Here is a 16023-nt window from a genome sequence, read left to right as displayed (position 1 = left end):
AAAATTTGGTTCAATTTACCCTTACATTTTGACGTCATAGTAACTCAGTTACTTCTTTGTGATTCTCAAGCTCGAAATATTAGTGCAATAGAAAACCATAAATTTCGTTTTTTGATATTTTTTTTTATTCTAGCATGATCCCAATTATAGCACTTATTTTTGTATTTTACTATAATAATTATTATTTCTTATATACTCTCTACCAAAAGCATCAAATCGATATACAATTAAACGTTAAACATTGATAAAAAATTTCAGATTAAATCCTTTCAGTCTAACTTTAAATCGTAAAGTCAAAAATTTTGTTGCCTATAATTAGTTTCTTTGTACTGGTTACTATATAAATTAAGACACAAAACATTGGCACAGATTTTAAAATTAGAGCTTCCAATTGTTTAGCCAGTAGTTGATATCAAGGTATTCTGAAAAACAAATAGAAAATAACCACGGGAAAATAAAAATGTCTAACCATAATTTTTCATATGCCAGATTAATGAGGGTTTAGGGCGTATAGTAACTTTCTTGATCCCCCTTTGGATAAGTTCTAAGTTCTTGCCATAGTGATACTGAGTAAAATTAATAGTTTCTTCAACCTGATTCTGTAGATAGTTGAGGTATCATGCTATAAAGATAATTATAGGCGTACTGAACATCTAGATTGTACCAACATGGTTCTGATTAGTACTTATTAAATTATCAATCATTTTGACAGTCACCAAACCAGAAGCAGAGTTAAAATCATTATAACTACTATCGTCAAGCCTTAGACTGGACCTTCATATTTGGTTATGAATGACATTAGGTATTTTATTTCCCGTTTTGAATCTCATGATTTTACGACCATTAAATATTATTTGTTCTTTTTTTTTAAAATTAAGTTAATAGATATTTGTCATTATATTTTGAATATGAATTGAGGTTTAATTTCAACAATTTGATATATGAATCTGAATTTTATAAGGTTAACCAAATTTTTGAAAGCACATTTCTTCCTTACTACGTTTGTAAAAGAATGCCATATACATATAATATACTATCCTAGAATCTCATGGACTAAAAGTGTGCAATTCATCTCCTTGAACTTTGCACTGTGATGAATAGAAGTGGTGACGTAACATTACTAAAATATTTTTTAGTAAAATTTTCTTATAAAAGAACTGTTGACAAGTATATATTCGTACCTTTAATATATATTTTACTAAGTCTGATATAATACCCTATAGTTCAGAAATTTTTATTATTTCTGAAGCTTAGGAACAATTTTAACTACTTCCTTTCCTCCACGATCTAAAAATTTTAAATTAACGGTTAAATATCTGTAGACACTCAATTCGTAGGTTTATTTTTTGACGGAACAGATTAATTATATAGAATAAACACTGAAATAATGATTTAGATCTTAAACTTGAGCATATATTCGATGGCTGCAGTAAGGAGGGGATATATCTCGAGTCTTTAATATTTTACCCTAATAATTAATCCCGGTTAAATTTAAAATTCTAGTGATACCTCTGCATATGCCATAGGTAGTTATTTAAGAATTTATAGTTTTTATGACAAGCATAGAATTATGTTACAAAAAAAATGGATATGGAAAATAGTCATATTAAACCTTCTTTCATTCGTTATTAACCTACAACATGGAATAATTTTCACACTTAATAACTTGGTAAAAGATTTTGTGACTATTTTCGAAGGACAATCAAAAAATAAAATTTACCATGATATTTTGTATTAATTAAATATATTATGACATTATGTTTCGAATAAGTTACAAAATACTTTATAAAAAAAAACTTGTTTAATGTATGTATATATATTATACTATGATGATGATGACAAATACGAGCATATTAAGGTTTGGCCTTAAAGAATTATAAAAAAATAGTTAATATTATAAGAATACACATACAATAATATTTTTCTTGGTAACAATCATCAAATATTGAGTTTTTATTAAGTAACAACATAATGATGCGTACATTACTACATATTAAAAATAATGTGAAACAAGAATTTATTTGATTCTATATTGATGAAAAAAGATAAATTAACACTTTATATATAAAAGATTTTTAGCTATATAAATGTGATGTTTATTATTATATTAATTTTTCTTTGGTAAAATATTTTATTGCACTATTTAAATAAATAAATAAATATAAATAAATTTTTTAAACATTTATTAGAAACAGCTATTCCTGGAATGATTATGTTTAAAGCCTTATATTGGAATGCTTGTAACTAACGAAATGAACAAAATATTATGAGATATTTCACTTTACTATATCGTTATATTAACGCGGGAATCGGGAGGTGGAGAGGAGAGGGTGTGAATATGGTGGCACATTAGCGTGGAATGTAAAAACGTCTATTAAAAGCTAAAGAAAGGTGAGGGGTGGGGAATAAAAATATAAAATAAAAGTGTATAATAGTGCCAAATCTAGTACGTAGGTTTAGTTTTTCAATAAAAAAATCAAAAGTATACTTAAATTTATATTATATATATATAAAAAATCTCATTTTAACTTTAAGATTTTATAATCCATATATTACAAGTAGCAGAAGTAGGAACAGAAGAAGAAAAATAAATAAAATGTGATTTAAAGAACACACGGTTTGTTATATAAATTAGAATTTTTTTGTTAAAAAATGATTATGCCATTGTACAAAAAAAAAATCTCAAGTTTTGCCATTCGTCAAAGCCCAGCAAAAAAAAAGAGAAATGTATAATAATTTAATATGGAAAATTCCATCGTTTTATTATTTTTTTTATGGATTTATAAAAAATATGATCTTATGATGAGGCATGTATTACTGAATTATTTTATTTGAGTTTCCTCGTAATCCTCTTCCAATTTTCTGATCGGAGTTCTAGAGATCAAAGGATGAAATTCCATTCTGGAAGGCTGTTCTATCCTATCCATGTTTCTTTTTTTAGAAGGGAAAAACATGTACTTCCTAACTTTATCGTTGTCCAAAATTCTTGTTAAAGCAGGCAACTTATTTACTGGCTCCTTTTCTTCCATCCTAATTCCATCATTGCGTAAGTCCTCGTAATCTGGTTAAACAATATAATTTATACATTTATTTGATTTACAAAGATTCCCTTAAATCTTATTATAGTAGTAATAGGCCACTCCTTCAAATACACTAAATAATCTAAATAAATTTTACACAAATAAGACAGACAAGCGCTTGGCCTAAATTACCGATTCGAAAATTTAATGAGCAAAATTGGAGACAGGGAGTCAACCGAAAAAAAACGCACTTGAATTTTACAGGGCCCTGACGAGTTACGTTTCTAGAACTTTAAAAAAATTCTTTCATATATTCGAATAATTCTCTCGAATATCAAATATTATTATTCGAAACGAATAATTTTATCGAATAACAAGTATTATTATTCGAACCGAATAATTTTCTCGAATTATTATTCGAACCAAATAATTTTCCCTAATATCAAATAATATTATTCGAACCGATTAATATTCGTGAATATTGATATTATTCGATTTTAATATACTTCGAATATACCCAATTTTAAATATTCAAATAGCGAATACTACTTAGAAACTTGTTATAATTTAAACATGGATTATAAAAGTAAATATTTTAAAGCTCTTAATGACAGTTTTCATTGACAAAATGGAGTTGTTCAGGCATTAAAAAAGATATAAATATATTAAGTTTTTAGAGAACGCAAAAATAAAAATTAACACACTTAATGGGATAATTAAGTCACGAATCAAATTTAAAGTAAAACATTTATAATTTTATCCGCTAATCGTTTTGCGAAAGCAAAGAAAGAAAAAATTTTGATTGCAAAAAAACAGCTTAAATTTTTAAAATTATTGTGATGCGAATTATTGAATCGAGAATATTCGTTAATATATATATAAGAAAGAAAGAAAGAAAGAAAGAAAGAAAGAAAGAAAGAAAGAAAGAAAGAAAGAAAGAAAGAAAGAAAGAAAGAAAGAGAAAGAAAGAAAGAAAGAAAGAAAGAAAGAAAGAAAGTATATATATATAAAGGAACTGACTGAAATAGCATCCGTTGTTATCGCACCAAATCCGTTTGGCCCCGGATGGAATCAATGAACCCCCGAGGGTTTCGACCTGTCTTTTTGATCTTCGACCGGATGGAATCAAAGAACCGCCAAGTGTGTCAACTTGCCTTTTCGATTTATGCCAATTTTGGTGATTGATCTTACCCGTTTCTGACCGGGATTCGTTGGAATATCCCTGTTCCGAAGATCCTCGTTTTTCCATGTTTCCCGAAATTTTGTTACCTTTTTTTTAAAAAAAAATATATTTATAAAAAAGATTTAAAGGATGAAATTGGATGGTTTCTATTGGAAAATGTGTGTTCAAAATTTTAAATTTTCCGATATTCCCTTTTCCAAGTATCGAATTCCGGCAATCCAATTTTTTTTTTAAAAGGGCAATGTCCAATACACGAAAACTTTCAAATAAAGAAGTCGCTGTAAATTTTTTTTCGTATCTGATCAATTTATAAAAAAATATATATGTTATCGTTTTTCCGGAAATGTGTTATTTTTTGAAATTTTAAATCATTTTTATGAGCGCGTTTTTTAAAAATTAAAAATCTGATTTTAACCGGATATGTATTCCATCCTCTTTGGAATACCTACCCTGTGAGTTTAAGAATTATTTTGTCATGAACTTTTTAACTTACGCTAATTTATATTCGTTTTCCCTAGATTTTTTTCAAAATAAATTATAAACGACTCTAAAGTCAGGTGTAAAATTTTCTGAAATTTATAAGATTGGTATTGTAAACATGTGGGAATACATTTCCGGGGAAATCAGATTTTTAAATTAAAAAAAAGTTGTAAAAATAACACATTGCCGGGAAAAAACAAACCTATGTGTATACATATTATGCTGTTTTCCAAAAATTTCAAATAAATATTCTATGAGACCCTTTTATATTATTCAACTCAGCGGTAGCGTTTTAAATTTTGTTTATTATTTATTTTTTTTTGAAACCATGAAGAGAAAGAAGGTAAACTGTATTCTATCATATGGTAAAACAACCAACCTGACGAATTGTTTCGGATAATTTTTAAAAGATTCCGACAAATTACCCCATGGAGATTACGAAACTCAATATAACACACATATATATATATTCTTTCTTTTTTCTTTCTTTCTTTCTTTCTTTCTTTCTTTCTTTCTTTCTTTCTATATATATATATAATTACAAATAATTTTTGAGTGGTCTAAAAATGTACAAAAAGAACGAAAGTTCCACTAGTTTCACGGAAAAATTTCTGAAAATTAAGAGTGCTGAAAAGAATAAATAAATTTCCTGACAAATCAGGTTTTTTTTAAAAAAAATCATTTTCATCAAATGAAAATTGAGAGATTCCGAATTCTTTTTGGGATCCAATAATATCCCAGAACGCGACACAATACAATTCGGTGCATTTTATTGGTCAAATTTTTTTAAAAAAATATAAGAATTTTTTTTTAAAGAGCTTATTACAACATTTGATTAATTTGTGGAAGAGTGTTATTAATTTAACCAGATCAAGTCAAACAACACCCCCCCCCCTTCCCCCACACCGCCTTTTTGAGGATTTAATTAATAAAAAATAGAACTCTACATTATTTGAGTCAAGGGTAGATTTTTTTTTAAGATTGATTCTTTAATAATTAGTATAACTTATTTGATTGGAATAAATATGAATAGTAAAATTATTCGATACAATCGAATGTATCATGTATTTTCAAACAGGCCTAGTAGTGTCGTTAAACGGGCCAATTACGATTTTAGCCAAAATAATATTACGTAAGCCTGGAAATTTTGCTTCCATAGGTGGACAGAAAGGTTTGGAAACATTATATTTGCCTAATCTCGGGGCTTACAAAATATTATTTTTGGTTAAAATACTTATCATCGAACACTACTACTAGACTTAGCCATAAAAATATGCATATGTTTATAACAAATATTTTTTCTAACGAATTTTAATTTTTTAAATTGTCATTTCCTGATTTTAATATTATAATATATAAAAAAAAAAATTGATAAATTTATTTTAGTATATGCTTAAAAGTGTAATAATTAGTCATAATTTTGTTTTTATAAAATAAATATTATATTACCACCAGATGCCACCACACTGGTTGAATATTTAATTTAATCCAAAAAATTGTTTCATATTGCAGGCAAATTTTTAAAAAAAAAATTAAAATTTAATCCAATTAAACAAGGACTTTTTTTTCGTATATAATTTATTAATTTTCCAGTTTAAAAAAAATTTAAAACAGGGGTAATTAAATTGTAATAAATAATTCATTAAATTTTTCGCACATAAATTAAGTTTTTCAAGCGATGATAAATAATTAAATTTTAATGATTTAAAATTAATTAGGTTTATTACAGAAATAAACCGAATTATTTTCACCTCATATTGGCAAAGATAATAAATTTTTTAAATTAAAAAAAAAATTTAACAAGAACCAATTAAATCTGAGTCGATTTTTTTAAAAACGGCTAACTCAATATTTTAGCCAGAAACATATAGCGCGGGCTTCGAGATTTTGCTAATAGATATAACCTTTGTGCCATCTATGACCAATAAAAATTCCATATTACAATTTATAATACCCCAAAAGGAATGTGTCGATAATAACCGTTATATCGTTAGAATAATAATAAGATGTTTAGGATATTTAATATCTCACAATCAAGCCTTCTGGAGGACAAGGCAACAAGATGGCAATATGATGATCCTTATTAAACTTACTCCAGGCTTGCCTAATGTTTTTCTGGCTAAATATTGAGTTAGCCGTTTATAAAAATCGGCTCAAATCGAGCCGTTTAACAACACTAGATTTACACAAAAATATAACTTTCATTTTATAATTTAATGTATTTCCAGTTTAGGGGGAAAAAAAGGAGGAGGTGGGTGATATAGTAATTAGTAAGTAAATATGTTGGCGGCAATGTGTAATTTTTTGGTTAATGATAGTCACTAGTCGCTACCTTAAGATATTATGGTATTACCTTAATTTGGATAGGCCACTACCAAATTTATTTATAAATATATATTTGAAAAATAGTAATTTTTGGAAAAGCCTCTGTGGGCCTAATCGGCAAGAGCGTGGCTTACCAATCCGATGGTTATGGGTTCGAATCCCAGCAATGATCGTGCTTTTTTTTCTTCTTAATCTAACTTTATGGTTCCGTCCTTGAGGAGGGATGATATATAGGAGGTTGGACTCGATCACGTGATTCCGTTATAATATACGTTCAATAATAAGGGTCTTATCATATTTTAATAAATTTTGGTCTGTATTTAGCAAAGTAGTGACTATCATTAACCTAATTTTTTTCAACTTTGCATGTATTCCATCAGGTTTGGAATACCTACCACCCTATAAATTTTGGACAATTTTGCCATGAAATTTATTAAAACTTAATATAAATTACATTTAGTTTTTTCGTAGATTTTTTCTAAAAATATAAATTTTTCAAAAGTTTAACAGCAAAATAGCTTGCAATTAATAAGATAGGTGTATTCTAAACATGCTGGGAACACATTTCAAATTAACATCATATTTTTTTAAATTTGTAAAAAGCACGCTATAAAAAAAATAACACATCCGCAGTTTAACCCTACATTTCACAGTTATAGCGATATTCGGCGGCTAAGAAAATATACAAAAATCAGCATATTTCTTTGTCGCGAAATCGTGTTAACCGGGAATGCCGGCTTAACACATGTTTATAATCTGATGATCTTTAATTAGCTCGTCTTTAATTTTTTTTCTGGAGAGTAATTTTGAACCAATTCCTAGGGCCTCGAAATAAAGCTTAATCGCTAACCCGAAATAAACCGTTATAATTTACCGAGTCAATAGCCGGAGTTAAATTGTTCTACCATAAGTGTAAAAGAAGATGCTACAAAACGGTTTTATATTTTTTAAAAAAAATATAATAAATATTTAATGGACTAAACATAAGAAGACTTTCTATCATAATTTAACTTTAATAAAAAAAATTTTTTGTAGATCAAAAATAATTTAAGAGATCGATCAGCAGTTTTAATCGTTTCCAAGTAACTTATATTATCTAGTGTTGTTAAACGGCTCGATTTAAGCCTTAAACTAACTCAATATTTTATCCAGAAAAAAAATATAACGCGAGCTTGAAGATTTTTGCTCAAAGATGGCACAAAGGTTCTGAGACATCTATCAACGAAATCTCTCAGACTTAAAGCAATATTTATTTTCTGGGCTAAAATATCGAGTTAGACTTTTTTCTTTTTTTTAAAAAAATCGCCAAATAAAATTAAATATTTTCATTTTACAATAAAAAATTCAAAATAAAATTAATAAATTTAAGATGTATATTAAATATTTCCAAGGCCCGACCCGACCCAGCCTGAATTTTTTAAAAAAATAGGCCCTACCCGGTTCTACTTTTGCAAGGTCTCTAATATGCACATTGAATATCCGCAATGCTAAAATATAAAATAAGAAAATTATGAAACCTAAACCCTCATTCAATATGGATCATTATTTATCAATGGTATATCTTCCGGGATTTTAAAAATCAGGCCCCCCCCCCCAAAAAAAAAGAAAAAATTGGAACAGGGTGGCAGACTTTCCTAATGACATATCAAATTTGTAATTGAAATTCAATCACCTATTTGAAGAGAAGAGAATAGAAGAGAAGAGAAGAGAGAGAAGAGAAGAAGAGAAGAGAAGAGAAGAGAAGAGAAGAGAAGAGAAGAAGAAGAGAAGAGAAGAGAGAAGAGAAGAGAAGAAGAAGAGAAGAGAGAGAAGAGAAGAGAAGAGAGAGAGAAGAGAAGAGAAGAGAAGAGAAGAGAAGAGAAGAATACATATTTTCAACAAATTTCTTGACCAACCTCGATTCTCCTAAGGCATCGGATTTAATTTTTGCAACAAAATAAATAGGGCAATGTTGAACTTAGTGTTGTTAAAAAAGCTCGACTCGGGTCGATTCGCGGCCCTATTTAAGATTATAACCAAATTAACATTATGTAAGCCTAAAGATTTTGCACATAGCTGGCCAGAAATTCTTGGACATCTATTTGCCATTATTTTAGCTAAAATTTTAATCTAGCCGTTTTGAAAAATGGACCCAAATCCGGCTTTTTAACAACACTAGCTTGAACTATAATAGTTCTATAACATTATAATAATTGGCTCAATAGCTAGCCACTTACCCACATTGCCTCTCCCTCTCCCCCCCAAAAAAAAATTAATTTAAAATTAATTTTGAATAATAAAATATGCCGAAATAAAAAATCGATTTATTATAAATATATTTATTTGATATATAAATAGAAATACCTTTAGATTGGATGGCAGCTACATTGGGATCTCTGAGTCTGTAAGAACTGACACCGATTGAAAGAAGATACAGGAAAGTGATGCCGAATGTTAGCATGGCTACGGAGTTAGATTCTCTTTGATCTCGAAATGCTATTCGAAATTTTGCTTTATTATTAAAAAAATCCAATTTTAAAGCTTTTAAAATAATTTTTTTTTTAAATAATATTTTTGTTTAAAAAAAATTTGATAAATAAAAAGAAAGGAATACAAAATAAAAAATTATTTCACGTTATTTTGTAAATTTATATTATAATGTTATTTAATATAATAATATTTAAAATAAAAATAATGATATTAATTTTTTTTTATTTGAAAATAAAAAAAATACTAATTATTAATGGGATTTGATTTTCGCTTAGCGACAATTAATTAACATTGAGATGCGAAAAAATAATAGAGAGAAAATTTAAATGTTTTAAAATCGATATATTTAAAATTACTTTTTTTTATAAAATATTCAGGTTTTGTAAAACCAGGTAGAATATTATTGATTTTGGATTAATTCCATGAATAGAAAACGTCCTCAAAGGTGGAATTCAAAATATGAGAATTCTATAAATTTAAAGTCATTAGCTAGTCTTGAAAAAAAATAAAATCCTTGAAATAGGGTTTTTTAGTGGTTATGACATATTAATTATATTATAATATTAATCAAATCTTTTCGGCGTATGCCAACAAGTTTAATAATATAGGAGTAAGGCTACATTTTATTATAATAATAATTAATACTATAAATTTTAAAAATTTGTATTTTTCAAAAAATCGTTGAAAACCAACCCATTATATTAATCTGATTTAAAAAAAATAAATAAATTGATGATTCGTCAATATTGACAGTGAAATTTTAATAATCTTAAGAGGTATATAATTATTGTATTTATAGTGTTGACGAGTTTAAAATCATTTGTCTTGCAAAAAATTTTTAAAATAAACATATATATATATATATATATATGTTAGCGACAATTTTTTTTTTCCGGCAATGTGTTATTTTTACCACTTTAAATCATTTTTTGAGCTTTTTTTTACTGGAAATATATGTATTCCATCACATTTGGAATACCTATCTTATGAATTGTAGACAATTTTGCTGTTTTAACCTTTGAATCATATGGAAAATTTAATATAAATTTTATAGTAATTTTAAAAGTTCATGGAAAAATTATCTGTAGGTATTCCAAACATGTTGGCACATATTTCCGGTAAAATCAGATTTTGACAAATTTTAAAAAACGCGCTCAAAAAAGTGATTTAAATCTTTTTTAAAAAAGTTACACATTGCCGGGAAAAACACATATTGACACGGCTAATTTATAATTCTAATTTTTACAAGTTAAATAATTTTATTTTACAAAAATTAAAAAAATATAGAAATTTTTATTTATTAGCAAAATTAGATGAATTTTGTGTTTTTGTTAAACATTTTGTAAATCTATTAATTTTTTCCTCTTTTTTTATCTTCCAATTATTTAATCATCAACTAACTACCCCTTTCAATCGAAATAAATGACTAATTATTCTTTCTTTCATTCTTTCTTCAGGAATAATTGGCCAAGTCATTCCTAGAGAGAGAGAGAAAAAAATTATTCCTAGAAAGATAATCTTATAATGTTAAATAATAATTATGAATAAATAGCGTTAAACGGCTCGATTATAGCCGATTTTTTTTTTAAAAAAGACGGCTGACTCAATATTTTATCCGGAAAAATTATTTCGCAAGGCTGAAGATTTTTTTGCTCGGCATAAAGGGTTTTGGACATCTATTATCGTTAATTCCAGAGTTGTTAAAGGATCTAGATAAAAAAATGTGGTATCTGTATCTGTATCTAGATAGATTTTTGATTAAATAATCTGTATCTAGATATTATTTTATACGTTGTATCTGTACCTAGATCCATTTAAAAAGTATCTTTTAACAACTCTGGTTAATTCAAGCTTTAGACAATACCTTTCTGATAAAAATATTGAGTATGAACTGCTCAATTTGAGCCGTTTAGCAACGCTAATTACGAAAGTTTAATTTAACAAATGTGGACTACAATACTTCTCAAATAAACCGGGATAAAGAACTTATGTGGCAAAAAATTTTTGCCATAAAACTTCTTTTCATTGGAGCATAATTAGGGAGAGGTACTTGTGGATTGGTCAGTTCCAACCTTCCAGATAAATTAAAATGGCTTAATTTATTTCCTTAAAAGAATTTGTATATTGGATAGAAAGTTAGCTTGAATTTAGTATTGGATGCAATCATATAAATTTTCAACAAAAAAAAGGAATATACTGTACCCTCTCTTCCCTGCCCGGCTAAATTAAAACGACAATTAGTTATCTTATCTCATTATATGAGTTATAAAATAATGAACCACTGACAAAAATGTCCTAGATGTAAAGACCCTGAAAAAGATATATAGGAGAAAAGTGCCGTAAAAAAGACACTGAAGAAAAAAATACCCACGGACAAAAAAGAAATCGGGCAAAATAAAAAATTAGATGCTAAAAAAGAATCCACTTTTTAAGGTCTATAATTTTTATTCGAAAATTGGATTATCTTGTCTTAGTGTCCTTTTGCCCCGAGTACTTTTACCCGGGTTTTTTTCTCCAGGAATCGGTGATTCATAAAAAGTATGTGAATTATTATTATATTAAAAATTGATTTTTGGAGAAAATTAAAAAAAATAAAGAGTCTTTTAATTTTTGGTAAGGGGAGAAAACCATTAAACATATTTTTTCTTTTAAATGTTTGATTGAAAAAAAAGAAGAATATTTGTAATTATAATTGTAAGATATGGCAAAAAAAATGGCTTTAACCAATTTTCAGTTCTATTTTTAGGCAACCTTAAAATAAGCTCTTGAGAAGGAAACTTAAAAATTTTAAGGGGTAGGACAACAAAATGATGCCGCTAAAAACGCTGCAAATTAAAATGTAACAAATTTTCTTATTAATCAGCTCTTTTTTTTACAAAATGCATATTGAAAAGAAATAATCGAGGGTGGCTTTTCAAGACTGATAAAAATAATTGGCTTCAACTTAACTTCCTGGGAGGTTAGGTTGCACCCTTCCTATCAAGTCGATGCAGAACGTTATTCCTTACCCACCTCAATAATCTTCACCCCCAAACCTCGTTTCCCCTCTCTAAAACTTTACTCCTCCCATACCCACTACTAAGCAAGAAAAATGAAATCTAAACCCCTCTAAGCCCCTCTATCCCCCTTTCCCAATTTTCTTCGACGATAACGCTTTCATAACTATGTATCGCCCTTTCGATTACGATAAAGAAGCGACATGAAGTGGGCGTTACTCAGATGAAAAATTCCAATTTAGAAAATAAAAATGAACAAATATATATATCATATAATTTGATAAATTCTTTCTTTTTTTTTTTTTACCTGACAAAAGATAATAATTTTGGAATAATTTATTTTTATAAAATAAAATAAAATTTAATTTTTAATAAAAGATTATTTGAAATTTTATGAGCTTTTAAATTAATAAAAAAATATTTTTATATTTTAATATAATTTATTTTTAAAAATATTTTTTTTAATTTATATACTTATTTTTTTTTTAAATGATGGAAAATTCTTTAAAGCCAGCTTCGTCTGAAATTAACAATTTATTGTTTTTTTTGTCGTAATCATAATGAATTACTAGGAAATCATTCATTGTTTTGAAAGTCTTGTTTTAAAAGTTTATTAAAGAAGTTTGAGAAATATAATAGGAATATTCTTCTAATACAGGATCCCACAAGTTTTCGCGAGTTCCCGTGGAAAAAAAATTAATTGGCAAAACATGGTCATAAATTATGTCTTTGTGTCATAAAATATGTCAAAAATTATGTTTTTTAAAATTAAATTATGAAGTTTGCCAACTATTTTATTTTATTTTATTCTTTTCAAATAGAAATTAATCTGTCTATACATATATATATGTATACATTATATAAAAACACGTTATTTAAAAATATTAAAGTGGATAAGACATATTTATGACAATACCAAGTCAGTTTATAAAGTTTTTTTTTATCCATAAGAAAAAAAATAATCTGCCGAATTCTTGCAATGCACCTTTTTCAGGTGCGATATCTTTAGAAACTTTTGGCTTAGAAGTTTTTACAAATGATTCTTTGAGCCGTCATACCATCCGGACCTCATCTGCAATTTGACCATTTGGTTGGTTTAATATTTCCCCGGAAATATTAAAGAAACCAATCATTTTAAATTTTTTAAGAATTAAAGTATATATCATATTAAGCCAAAGATATATAAATATTATTTTTTTGCTAATACTCTTTCTTTCATTATTCCTTTTTTTCTTTCTTTTATTTTCTTACCTATATTTATTTATATTTTTTTAAAAAAATTAGTTTTATAAAAAATTTGAGTTTTGAAGAAGAAAAAAAGATAAGATAATTTGAAGATTTTTAGCTAAAGAATCAAAAAAAAATTTTTTAAAAAATTATCTTAAATTTTCCTAATAACAGAAGACTTACTTATAAAAAAATATATTTTACAAAAAAAAAAAATTTAAATTTTAAAGGTAAAAATTCTACATTTTATAGAAAAATATCTTCTTTTTTAAAAAATCATTAAGAGAGATTAAAAATCTTCGAAGATTTCTTATTTTGAAGAGCATTTCAAAGCTCCGAAAAGAAGCATACACAATAACAACCATATTTCTTCAACCATATTCTTCAGAGAAGAACCTCTTGATATTTAGGTTCGGTTTGTATTCCGGAAAGAATTTTAGGTTCTATTCATGCCAAGGAATTTAAATTATATAAAGGTACAGATACAATTACAGTTTAGCAAAAACGAAACTTCGTACTTGTTTTAGCTGTTGAAAAAAAAAGGCTGAAAGAAATTTATTTATTATATATAAAATGTCGGTTATTTTCTGACAGGGGAATTAGTGTTTCCTGGTGGAGGGGAGAAAAACGAAATGATCACATGGGTTTTTTTTGGTAAAGAACAAAGTTTCTTTGTGTGCGGTTTGGAGTGAAGAAGACATTATATTGGATGAAGACGTGATTGATCGGGAAGATTTAATATTTTTATGAAATTTAATGTTATATGTGGATATTTGTACGAATAAATTGGACTTGTAAAATTATCCTAGTTGGTAATGTTTATTGTTGATATTTATTTAATTATTAGAAAAGGATTGTTTGGATTGTTGAGTTATATTTTTAGAGGGAAGGGTTGAGAGTAAGGGGCATTCTTCTATATTGTTGACCGCGAACCAGGATCGACAACATAAGGGTTTAGGTACATAATACAGGTATTAACCACTATACTTTATAAGGAAGAGGTGAGTTTGAAGGATTTCAGAATTTTGTTTTAAATGTTTAGCTTACAAAGCATAAGATAGAAAGTATGTAATGACTAATGATAGACAGGAATATGAAAATAAGATCAGGAATTTAAGCCAGTAATATTTGTTATATTATATGTTAGATGTATATTGCACATCCAATTTTGACAGTATACTCATTGAATGGTGTTATAGGTATTCCGTCATAGAAAGATAAGACCTCAAGACCTGCAGGACAGAAAGGATTGCTAAATATTTAAATATTGGGAATTTATGAAAATATATATAGAAGTGGATTTTTGTAATAAAGTATTTCTTACATAATTATGCATTTTGGGCTTTTAAAGGGATGGACATGTGTGGGATAGTTATTATTTGTTACTGTATTGTATATGTAATTCAGTTTCAATTAAGTTTGATATATTATTTAGGGATCTATTGAGGGTGAATTAATGTTGTTTATTTTGAAGTAAGTAACCATTTTTATGAAATATGGTGTAATGTGAATTACACATATGATATATTTAATTATGAATGATAAATTAAAGGAATTGAGGTATTAGGAAGTCAGAATAATATCTATAATGTTATATGTGGATAGTTATTTTGATTTAATGTCTGCATTATATATATAAATTTGGTATGGATTTATATGTTTTTAAATTATGAAATCTTTATATTTAATATATATATATTTTTTTAAATTATAAAATTTTATAAAAAGTTTTATTTGCATTTATTATATTATTTTTATGGTATGCAATGATGTGAAGGGAAAATATATTTACAGATAAGGTCAGCCTGTGGTGATGGGTATGCCTTGAGGTGGGAATATCATTTAGTTGCATAATTGAGAAAGTTTTTTTTTTGTAAATTGTTTTTTGTTTTGTGTAAATTTATTGTGCATATTACATTTTTTTTTATCTTTGTAATAATTTTATATCACATCACATTTTACTATTTATATTATGAACATGTTTTTTTTTAATAAAAAGAAAAAAGACTCAAATTATTTTATATTGTGAAGGTATATTAAAAATTCTTTACATATATACCATAATATTTTCTCAATTTTTGTTACTTTGCGTTCTACATTTCTGTGAATTTGTGCTAGTTGTGATGGCAGAGTTAGGTAGAAATGATATATTTTTCTTAGGATACTGAGCAATTCCTAGATATAAAATATTGTATTTTCTAAGTATTATATATTTTTCCTCCCTATAAAATATTAAATTTATTTCTATACATATTCCTCGTAATTTTGTTTAAAATCTTTGTTCGGCAAATTTTCGCAATTATTTTTAATACCTAAAAATGGA

At 26.7% G+C, this 16023-nt stretch overlaps 1 protein-coding gene across 1 annotated transcript; it reads right to left on the bottom strand.

Annotated features, from left to right (window-relative positions):
• Positions 1-1771: 1771 nt before the first annotated feature.
• LOC135925836 (uncharacterized) lies at positions 1772-15850 on the bottom strand. Its single transcript, XM_065461356.1, has 4 exons — positions 15786-15850; positions 9352-9498; positions 4041-4289; positions 1772-3061 (listed from the first exon to the last, which is right to left on the bottom strand). The coding sequence occupies exons 2-4, from the start codon at positions 9446-9448 to the stop codon at positions 2823-2825; spliced, it is 585 nt and encodes a 194-aa protein (XP_065317428.1). The 5' UTR covers positions 9449-9498; positions 15786-15850; the 3' UTR covers positions 1772-2822.
• Between the last annotated feature and the right edge of the window lie 173 nt (positions 15851-16023).

Source organism: Gordionus sp. m RMFG-2023, chromosome 3 (assembly GCF_954871325.1).
Source record: "Gordionus sp. m RMFG-2023 chromosome 3, tfGorSpeb1-WG-v2, whole genome shotgun sequence".
Taxonomy (NCBI): domain Eukaryota; kingdom Metazoa; phylum Nematomorpha; class Gordioida; order Chordodea; family Parachordodidae; genus Gordionus; species Gordionus sp. m RMFG-2023.
The sequence above is the reverse complement of the archived record's forward strand: the minus strand, read 5'-3'. Positions and strand labels throughout refer to the sequence as shown.